This window comes from Episyrphus balteatus, chromosome 3 (genome assembly GCF_945859705.1).
Source record: "Episyrphus balteatus chromosome 3, idEpiBalt1.1, whole genome shotgun sequence".
NCBI lineage: Eukaryota > Metazoa > Arthropoda > Insecta > Diptera > Syrphidae > Episyrphus > Episyrphus balteatus.
In genome coordinates this window covers 74,926,630-74,938,039 of record NC_079136.1, presented here as the reverse complement: position 1 = coordinate 74,938,039, position 11,410 = coordinate 74,926,630, and the positions used below count along the sequence as shown (strand labels likewise).

The following is an 11,410-nucleotide window of genomic DNA, read 5'->3' as shown; positions in this document are numbered from 1 at the left end:
CGTTTTTTTCTGGAGTTTCTTTCAATAATATTGTGTGATCAGATGTTTTGCATTAATCATTTGTTCAAAACTAGATTATGAGTCATTCCTTTAGGAACATATCCAAGAAAACATACCTATACAAACCATTTATGTTGTGTTAGTGGCTACAGGGCCGTAACAGTTTTTAGATCAATTAAGACATTTAAATAATTTTAAATAGTAACTTCTATGTAATGAAGCGTCCACAAGTCTCAGTTAACAAATATAGTTACTATAAATTAGATAAATATCGCTCATTTACTTGTACACTGTCATGACTCAAAAAAACTGGTTTTTCAGAAAACAAGTTTTATATTTGATAATATTGATCTATTTTTGTATGTAAAAAGTTAGTTTCTAAAACATAACTAGTGCTCCTTCTCCGTCAGTTTTTGAAGTTAAGAAATGACATTAATTAAAAGGCAAACTTCTTTTGAGTTTAAGAAGTTTGCCTTTTAATTAATTTTATTGAGACTCATACACCATACAGTTCCAGCGCGTAGTTTTTACGTATAATTAATTTAAGAAATAACTTTTTGCAGGATAAGAGATTACTTTATTCCAATAACTTCTGCATTAATAACTCAATTTTTGAGTTATGACAGTATTCAATTAAATTTTAAATGAGCGATATGTTGCGTAACGTGCACGTCATTTAAGGGGGGAAATCCCTCTGGAATTTTTTATTTTTGCATTATTTTTTTTTGCGTAGTAAATTTATTTATCAACCGAAGAAACTATTTTCAGTGGTCTTAGCCTTAAATGAAGCCTCAAAAGTGCCTAGATAGTCCCGAAACCAATGCGCTCCGAACCTACCATAGTACGAAAACGAAAACTTCAAACGCATTTTTTTCGAAACTAGTTTTTTTCCGCGCCGTGCAATGTAACTCAAAAACTAATGAAGCTATCGACTTGAAATTTGAAGCAAATTACTCCTTAACTTATTGGCCACAACATGAACCTAAAAGTTGAATAAAATTTGTACAGTAAATATTTTTTTTAACTACTTCTTTGTAAAAAAAAAACATGGTTTTTTTCGTTTTTTTGATTTCTAATTTTTATTTTTCATTTAAAAAAAATAAATTTAGGTTCATGCAATGCGTACTAATATCATCTAACGGAAAAAAATTTCCTTTTTGATTTAAGATGATTTCCTGGACCTGTGCATTGCACGGCGTAAACTAGAGGCGTCAACTTTGAAAGGCTCCAGAGCAGCCATTTTGTTATTTTTTCATTTCATTTTTCATTTTCATTTCATTTTTTCAATACTTAATAATGTCAGTAATATCTTGTCTTTTTCCAAATTTCAATAAGTGCTTTCAGTTTTTCATAAACAAATATTGAAAAAGGTGTCGTCCAGAGGGATTTCCCCCCTTAAAGAATCATATGTTTAAGCGTTTATTCTTAGGCGTCAACTTTGAAAGGCTCCAGAGCAGCCATTTTGTTATTTTTTCATTTCATTTTTCATTTTCATTTCATTTTTTCAATACTTAATAATGTCAGTAATATCTTGTCTTTTTCCAAATTTCAATAAGTGCTTTCAGTTTTTCATAAACAAATATTGAAAAAGGTGTCGTCCAGAGGGATTTCCCCCCTTAAAGAATCATATGTTTAAGCGTTTATTCTTAGGCGTCAACTTTGAAAGGCTCCAGAGCAGCCATTTTGTTATTTTTTCATTTCATTTTTCATTTTCATTTCATTTTTTCAATACTTAATAATGTCAGTAATATCTTGTCTTTTTCCAAATTTCAATAAGTGCTTTCAGTTTTTCATAAACAAATATTGAAAAAGGTGTCGTCCAGAGGGATTTCCCCCCTTAAAGAATCATATGTTTAAGCGTTTATTCTTAGTTAAAACTTGATGAAAAGTTTTGTGGTTAAGTTTGAAAACATCCTGAGATATAGTAATGGCCTCAAACGAAATTTTACATTGCAACAAATGCCATCTATACTGCCGTACAAAGCAAAAAGGGCGCATGAGCAAAAAATCCAAAATTAAGTTAAAGGCATATTTGACATCCTGAAACAATGCCTCATTTATATGTAAACTAAAAACAGCGCATTTCCAATTTCAAGTGGCTCAAAATAGTCAATGAAGATGAGCTCAACAATATTACTCCGCTGCAGAGATGAGTATTTACTTCATATGTAGCAGATCTACTTCATTAATTTATTTTGATGTATCTGCTACGTAGCAACCTATTTCTACTTCGTTTAACAAATTTTTTCTAACGAACAAAATTTCATTTAAGATGTGTCATCTTGTTTCATTTTTTGTTAAGAATGCATTGTTAGTGCTCTTTAGGCACTGCAAGAATTTCACATCATATACATCCAAATCAAAGACCCATCCAAGATATCAATTTTATTTTATGTCACCGCCCAGATCCACATAATGGCTGTGGGTCCGGTCATGCATTTTGCATAAAATAAATCAGACATCGGCTTTTAAAAAACAATCTTAGGTTATTATATGGCAGATGGCACATCTTTGCTCATGGAACTAAGACCAAGTCAATGAAAATAATTTTGTAATAAAAAACACTTTATAATTTGAAATTAAAAATCATTAAAGCAATCACGGGGATGGCTTTTTGAGAAAAAAAATCATATTTGTTATTTACGAGTGATGCGCTTTCAAGCCATGCAGGTCTCATTTAAATCGGTGCTGGTTTTTTTTTTTTTTTAATATATTTATTTTTGGGCATTCTCCTTTGTTTTATATGTATATTTTTTTTTTCATTATCTGCTACATATTTTCCAAATCTACTTCGTTTTTTTGGGCAGTATGTTTCACTTTTCGGGCTTAGCATTCTCATCCCTGCTCCGCTGTATTCCTCAATAGAAAAATGCATTTATTACTAACTCTAAAATTAAAAAAAAAAATTAGATACGCATTTGGGAAGCTTGAACAATAGGTGTGTTTTTTTGTTTATCCATATAGATTTTGTGCAAAAAAACGACATCGAGATTTTTGAAATCAAAACAATTTACGTGTTAAAAACAACAAAAACTTTATCTGTATAGATTTTTGAAAAATCCAGATAATAGGTGTGTTTTTTTGTTTATCTATATAGATTTTGTGCAAAAAAACGACATCGAGATTTTTGAAATCAAAACAATTTACGTGTTAAAAACAACAAAAACTTTATCTGTATAGATTTTTGAAAAATCCAGATAATTATCCAGATTTTACTTTCTCTCGATAAAAACAGTAGTGCCAAGGTACTTTATTTGTTGTGTTCATACAAAAATATCTGAAAATATTAACAAAAAAAAAAAAGCGGAGAAAACGAGGTTTGAAAAAAACTCTCATAGAAAAAAATAATCAAAAATTTGTTTGACATGGTTGCATTGAAATGTAAATATCTCGAGATATACGCAATGCACTTTTTAGATAAAAGTCTTAAATGGATCCTGATAAGATTGTTGAACAGATATGTATATAAAATTACCAAAGTTTTTTCGAAAAATTAGAAATAAAAATAAAAAAGTTTTCACATTTGATTTTTAAAAAATCGAAAAAAAATTCAATATGGCTACCTTCAAACGCTTATAACACAAGAACGACGCAACCAATGTTAATGGTCATGGTCTTAAAATGTAGCTAAGAATATACAGATAATTTTTGGTTTTTTGTGAAAAAACAATTTTTTTGAATCCAACATGGATGCCATGGCCATCATTGTATATATATTTCTATAGTACTATCATGAAGTCGAATTTAGTATTAGTTCATGTCGCCACTTTTTTGAGGTGGCGCTCAGTGTGTTTTTTTCATACAAATTCTGATTTTTCAAGTCACCACTAGAGTTCCTAAGATCGTTTTACTTCATGATAGTACTATGGAAATATATATACAATGATGGCCATATGAAAATTTTTGTTTGCATCCAACATGGATGTAATGGCCTTCCCACTTCGGAGTTAAAATAAAAAAAAAAACAAAAGCAACATTTTTGACAGACAGCTGCCAAAGTATATGAACAGTGGTGCCAAATGTTTGCATGGATTTCAAAAATACCGATGTCGTTTTTTTGCACAAAATCTATATAGATAAACAAAAAAACACACCTAATATACAGGGTGTCCCAAAAGTAATGGATCAAACGAAATATGCTGATAGGCCAACTCTAGGGCTCTCGAAATTTGGTAACTTGTTCATCCCAATTTCTTACGGTTTTCGAATTAATGCAGTTTTTGTGAAATTTCGAAAAATCCCGACTTGGCAACAGTATTTTGCTTCCTCCGCTCATAATTGATTTTTGTTTTTTACAATTTTTCGCTAAAACATTGTCTAATAATAAGAGATAATTAATTTATCAAAACATTTTTTATTTCATAAGCCATTTTGCTGCAAATTAATTAACAGTTCCATGTTTTATAAAAACTTAATTTCATACTTTTATTTCAGGGCCTCATCCCGAAAAAAATTTGTATGGTGTGACACTGGCTTATTATTTTAAAAACTTGCCGTGTTATTGCAGTTTTCAAAAATGTATACAAATTTTAGAAGTTGATATTAGAACGAAAGATATTACAATTTAAATGCAAAGAAACAGGGCTTTTCAGAGAGAAATAACAAAGAAAAATAAACACGTTTTCTCGACTGTTGTTTGTTTATTTCTTTTTGAATAAAAGCCTCGATTTTTGTTTGTTATTTTGCTCTGAAAACCCCTGTTTTTTTGCATTTAAATTGTAATATCTTTCGTTCTAATATCAACTTCTAAAATTTTTATACATTTTTGAAAACTGCAATAACACGGCAAGTTTTTAAAATAATAAGCCAGTGTCACACCATACAAATTTTTTTCGCGATGAGGCCCTGAAATAAAAGTATGAAATTAAGTTTTTATAAAACATGGAACTGTTAATTAATTTGCAGCAAAATGGCTTATGAAATAAAAAAAATTTTGATTAATTAATTATCTCTTATTATTAGGCAATGTTTTAGCGAAAGAATTGTAAAAAACAAAAATCAATTATGAGCGGAGGAAGCAAAATACTGTTGCCAAGTCGGGATTTTTCGAAATTTCACAAAAACTGCATTAATTCGAAAACCGTAAGGATTTGGGATGAACAAGTTACCAAATTTTGAGAGCCCTAAAGTTGGTCTATCAGCATATTTCGTTTGATCCATTACTTTTGGGACACCCTGTATAATTATTGTGCAAACTAAAAATTAAAATTTTCATACTACAAGTTGTTTAAAATCATTTTTGAAATTGAGCGCACTTACAATTCTCAACCTTTTCCCTTGTCAGTAAAATGCATTTATCTCAAAACTACAAAAATGGATATGCGCCCTTTTTGCTTAGCACGGCAGTATAACTCTTATTCCTTTAAAAAAAAAATTACCACTTTTCATAAAATGCCTCGCAGTTGCTTTACAGGATATTTTTTAGGCTGAAGAAATATTTTTCTTTTTTGGAAGTATTTTTTTCTATCTATTTATTACCACTGATGACAAGTAAAAGAACTTTTTGTTCAGTAATTGTGTGCAAGTGTTTATTTAATTTCGATTAAGTGCGTGTTAGCACCTAGGCCAAAGCTGTAATTCCACTGTGTGTACGTTGACCATATATGCACTGTGGCGTATACGTGCTATTTTTTAAAAATTTAGATCCATGCAAGACACACGATCTCATAAATATGTAACATACAGGGTGTCCCAAAAGTAAACGTTTAACAATCGTAGCCAGGTATTTTGTGCGTTACTTATAGGCATTCGACAAAAATTCTCTTAATATTAATTTTTCTCACTTTTGTTTTTGTTTTTCGTTATGAAACCTTGAACAGCCTTCTAACAATTGAATACAAAAATATAAACACACCTGCATCAATTTTAAAGAAAATATCAAAGAACTAAAAATTTTTAACATGACTCTAATTTATTCAATGTAGAGTAAGTAAAAAGAATGTGCTATGAAGCTTTAGGAAGTTAACTTAATAGTTGGCGTGCTTAATTTTCAACTCAAAATGGTATAGAATTACGAAGAAAAAAATAACAAAAATAATAAAAATTATTTAAATTATTTCTATTTTAAGTGGAGCGATTGAATATAATTCAATTTTAAAGTTCAAGTGACCTCAACTCCAAATTTATAAAGCGTTTCGCCCAGGTACGACAGTTGAGTTGAGGTCACTTGAACTTTAAAATTGGTATAGAATTACGTTCACGGAGAAAAAAGTGTCACCTTAAAATAAGATGATGCGCACATTAAATTTCACCACCTTGAAATAAGTTGATATCCGCCTAAAATAAGGTGATTCAAATTAAACTCAGTTAAATTTAATGTGAAATTTATCTTATTTTAATGTGAATGTTCATCTTAAAAAAAAAACGACCAAAAAATAAAAATTTTAAAATTATAGTCACACTTTAGCTTTACTTGCAGTTTATCATACTTATTTCCAACAGTGAGATAGCACAGTGGTGAGGCACTGGCCTAGTAACCCAACAGTTGTAGGTTCGATCCCCGGTGACTGCCAGTTTTTTTTTTTTTTTATTTGCGCATTCAAGAAATTAATGTGACTTGTCACCTTAATTTAAGGTGAAACTCATCTTAGCAAAAACCATGCAGAAATCCGTTTAAATTAAGGTGCGATCCACTTAATTCTATGTGGTCTGTTTTCTCCGTGTTTGAATGAAATAAATTGCACGACTGGGGTCGCACGTACTTGCTCTTATGCTTAAAGTAACTATAATGTTAAAGCTTTTTATTCAAGAAATTTAAAATTCGATATTTTGAAGAAATTTCATAAGTAGTATAAAAAAATTAAATCTGTTTTTATAATTAATAAAACTCCGTTTTAAAATATCTTAAAAAAAAAAACAAATATGCCATTTTATTTCTCGTATAAAAAGGTATTTTTAGAAAAAAAATTTTGAAAATTGTATAAAATTTTTTTAACATTTTTCAAAAAAAAAGTTGGTATGCCATTTTGAAGAAATAATTAATTTACACATAAAAACTAAATTTCAAAATTTTTCATTGATCCGTTTTCAAAAAATTGATTTTTCAAAAAAAAATTTTGAAATATTTTTTAAAAAACCAAAAATGCGTTTTTTGAAAATTTTCTAAAATTTTAATATTATCTTTACTAACACACTTTTGTATAAAAATTTCCATTTAAATCGGGTTAATTTTGTACGAGATATTCAGAAACGAAAAAAACCGTTCTATGACAGGTACCGTTAATAACGGTACAAAAAATATTTTTTTTATTTAAAAAGTTGGCCCTTATGTGTAGTATTACACACAAAAATTTTAATCAAAATCGTTAGAGCCGTTTTTGAAAAAAATTAACTTTTCTATTTCCGTTATATGGCAGGTACCGTTAGTTTTGGTCATAAAAAAAAAATTTCAATTTCCCCTCTAGGGAATCACCAAAAACTGCTAACTACCAAGTTTGAAGAAAATCACTTCACTCGTTTAGGCTGCAGCTCCAGATAGAGACAGACGGACAGACAGACAGACAGACAGACAGACAGACAGACAGACAGACAGACAGACAGACAGACAGACAGACAGACAGACAGACAGACAGACAGACAGACAGACAGAATTGCCGGACCCACTTTTTTGGCATTCTCCATCGTCGTAATGTCATGTAAAATTGTTATCTCGAGTTCGATTTTTTTTACGAATCCTAAACTTGCCCTATATACCTATATCGCAAGTAAAAAGTAGAAGAATCTATTCTTTTTGTCATTTCATCTGAAATGGCGACAGTAAAACACCGCGTTCCCAAAGCAGGTACCTAAACTTTTTTTAAAAGGGTAAAAATTGTCTTTGATAATTTTATGAACTTGAAACTATAAAGAGGAACATTATTTTTGTTTTCATATACATAATACATAAAACAACAAATACATACATCATATAAAACATCGTATAAAACAATTATTTTTATCCTGCTAAAAGAAGATTATAGCGTATCTGCTTTGGATACGCGGTGTTTAACTGTCGCGATTTCGGGAAATTACCGAAAAAAATAGATTTTTCCAAACGTAGCTCACCAACAAATAACTTTCTAAGTATTCATTAAGCTACTTTTTGCATTTAAAAAATCATTACTTTACTAATGGGAAAAATATAAATTCTGTTTTGAAAGGATACAAAATAATCATTTTTTTTTTTCAAAAAAACAAAACCGACTTCCATGGATCAAAACTGGATTTTCTAATAGGTTCTACGGCCATAACTAAACTAAATTGAAATAGGACCACATTGCAGGCAGCAGCTTTCCAATACAAAAAGAATTATCAAAATTGGTTCACTCAGTCCAAAGTTATAAGGTAACAAACATAAAAAAAAAAAAAAGACGAATTGAATACATCCTCGTTTTTGGAAGTCGGTAAAAAAAAATAAAAAAATAATATGGATCTGCACCGCACTCTTCTTTGAGCGAAAACGAGTTGCTCTACGAGGAAGCAAATATTTCTTAACGAGGTCTCAGTTTACTTTTGCTCTGACATGCAGTAGGATTATGACTGCGGCTAAATGCCAACTCACTCAACCCAACAGCCAACACAATCAATACCACAACTGGACAACCAGAATAGAACACCCCGAACATAACCTAGTCAGCAAAGTTGTAAAATTAAGCTTATTCATGTATTTATTTATAATTTATCTCTTAAGCAATTGTATAAGGTTAGGCTCCATTTATGCCAACAAAAAATGTTAAATGAATCAATGTATCATATATGTAATAAGTTAAGCTTAAGTCAATTGTAAATAGCTCATTCAAATTAACAAACTTGAATTAGGTGCTTTTATTTCAAAAAGTTTTGAATTTTGGAAAACATTTTCCAAAAAAGTTTTCGCAGAAAAGTTTTTTATTGTGGTGGTTAGTGAAAATATATTTTTATAGAATTGTTGATAAAAATAATCGACTTATTCGGGAAATTTTACGTCAATTTCATACATAGGCAAATGTTTTGTCTATAAAATATTGAGATCGAAAAAAGTAATATAGCGGGCTAGAAAAGTAAAAACCAAATTCACACCCATGCCCATCACGTCACAAACAAAAGGTGTGGTTACAGAGGGTTAAAATAATGTCAACCTGTCCAAAGCCTTGAGCGATTCTTGGGTGTTTTTTTTTTATATACGAGTTTATGGTATTATAAAAAACACTGCAAAAAAAACAAGTTTTTCTATGCCTGACACAAAGAGAAGTGAGATATAAGATCGACTATGTACCTACACTCAGAGAAAAAATAACTGTTTTAGTACTTAAAAAACAGTATAATTTTTTTAAATAATCGAGATAGTTCTCTAGAAAATGTACTGAAATGTGAGATAAGAGCTTGAGCTAATTTTTATTGCATATACGACCCATAATTTGACTATTTAAATAATCACATATGTATCTCTGAGTGTACCAAATTCTAAGACTTTCTTTTAAACCCTGCCTGCAGTCGTCGCGTGGATTACTATTGAAATCCACTAATGCAAAACTAGTGCTAAGTCCTCTGAATGCACTATGCATTCTATATTCATCGAACAAACTTAACTTATTGGGGCGCGACGAGTGCAGGGTTAATTTGCAGCTTTTACATGATGTTTGATAATACTTATACCACGCTTGCTTGAGCAGAAAATCTGGAATTTTAGTTTGCTCTTTCCTGTTTATTGACCAATAATTGAGCAAAACAGGGTGGGGCGTTGATCAGTCAGTTTTTCTCTCTCTCTTTCTCCCGCTTTAAGACGAATTTCAATATGAGTTGTGTGCTATTGTCCGAAGAAGCTTTAACCAAATAATTATTAATAAAAGTATGAAACCATAAATAAACTAGTAATTTTTTTTTTTATTAAAACATTCATTCGTTATTTAAACTTTATTAAAACTGAAACTAAAACCATCCGGTGTTCTATTTAATGATAATTTTCCAGGTGGTTTAAATCGATGAGGGTTTTGAGTTGTATGTTGGTATTGCTGTGGCTGGTATTGTTGTTGTGGTGGTTGATATTGTTGTTGAGGCTGGTATTGTTGTTGGGGAGGTTGGTAACTTTGCTGAGGTGGATTATATGCTGGCTGTGGCGGCGTATAGGAAGGTTTTTGGTCATAGCCTGGATTGTTATAGCGTGTGTCATAACTTCCGTCATCATAGTCTGGATTACCTCTAGGTGCTTGATAGTTATTATTTGGAGCTTGATATTGTGGATTTGGTTGGTATCCTGGTTGTGGAACGGGTTGTGGTGGTGCGGGTGGTGGAACTGGTAAATGATCACCAGTTGGTTGGAAACTAGTTTACAAACAAAAAGAAATGAATTATCAGTTTCATAAGCTTATACAAAGCTTTTAAACAAGGATATTTAAATATGTTGTATGGGTATCTCATAAGAACTCATAACCTATGATCTACATAAAATGCTTCTAACACATATTTATATGTATATTAAAGTGTTAACGAAGACAATGGGTACCTTCTTAAAGTTATTAAATTAACTATTTTATGGCCAATTTCATGAAGCGTTTTTAAATATTTATCAGGCTTTTACGTCCTCAAATGACGTTTGTTCCATACAAAAAAAGTCATTTAAACATTTAAAAGCCTGTTAAATTTGTATGAAATCGGCCATTAGTCTTATAAAATTTACCCATTCTTTCCAGCAGTATAGGAAATTGTACGACGTTGTCCAGTTGGATCTACATAACTATAACTACCGTGACGAGTTCCATCAGAATCGGTTTCTTCTTTAAAATTTATACCATCTTCTTGGCTATATGCAGCACCAAATTTTCCATTTCCTGACAAGTACCTTTGTTCACTAATAATTGCAACAGGTTGTCGAGTTGGATGATTATTATAGTCTTGTCCAACTGTGATTGCGACTAAAGCTGATATAATTGTCTGCAATAAATTAATATAAATTATGTGTTTATTATGTATATAAAAATTAATCCATATAGAATATTCTGTAGACTTTTTTTACATGAAAAAAAAAAAAAAAAAAACAAATCACACTCACAAATCTAAACATCCCGAATGTTTTTTTTTTTCAATTGCAATTTTTAGACTGCTTACAGTGTAATAGTACTCTTGTAAGCCTCTATTTAAAAATGCAACACAAAAGGTATTCCAGCAACCAACTTGATTAAACTGGCTTTAACAGTGTCAGCGTGAGTACTTTTATACTGCGATACGGAAAACCTTGGAAAGTCAACAATCTACTTACGTAAATTGGTAATGGCACCAAACAAGAAGTTGATCAAGTATTATATTTTGTTGTAGGGGTGAACAGACATTATTGTTGAGAGAGTATAGAAGTAGCCAAAAGTAAGGCAGGTACAAAGTTGACTTCCACCCGGAATCAACGAAAGTAAAATTTATAAACTTTAACTGGAATCAAGTCTATACCATGCCTCTATATTGT

The 11,410-nt window shown here is 30.6% G+C and overlaps 1 protein-coding gene across 1 annotated transcript; it reads right to left on the bottom strand.

Annotated features, from left to right (window-relative positions):
- Positions 1–9,820: 9,820 nt before the first annotated feature.
- Positions 9,821–11,159, bottom strand: LOC129916904 (endocuticle structural glycoprotein SgAbd-8). Its single transcript, XM_055997115.1, has 3 exons — positions 11,006–11,159; positions 10,634–10,887; positions 9,821–10,278 (listed from the first exon to the last, which is right to left on the bottom strand). Exons 1-3 carry the CDS (start codon positions 11,015–11,017, stop codon positions 9,864–9,866), a joined length of 681 nt encoding a protein of 226 aa, XP_055853090.1. The 5' UTR covers positions 11,018–11,159; the 3' UTR covers positions 9,821–9,863.
- Positions 11,160–11,410: the final 251 nt, after the last annotated feature.

Excerpts from the sequence above, each read along its gene's own strand:
- LOC129916904 (XM_055997115.1), bottom strand. Across the intron at positions 10,279-10,633 it reads TATACTGCTGGAAAGAATGG|TTTCCAACCAACTGGTGATC; the intron begins GTAAATTTTATA and ends TTTGTAAACTAG.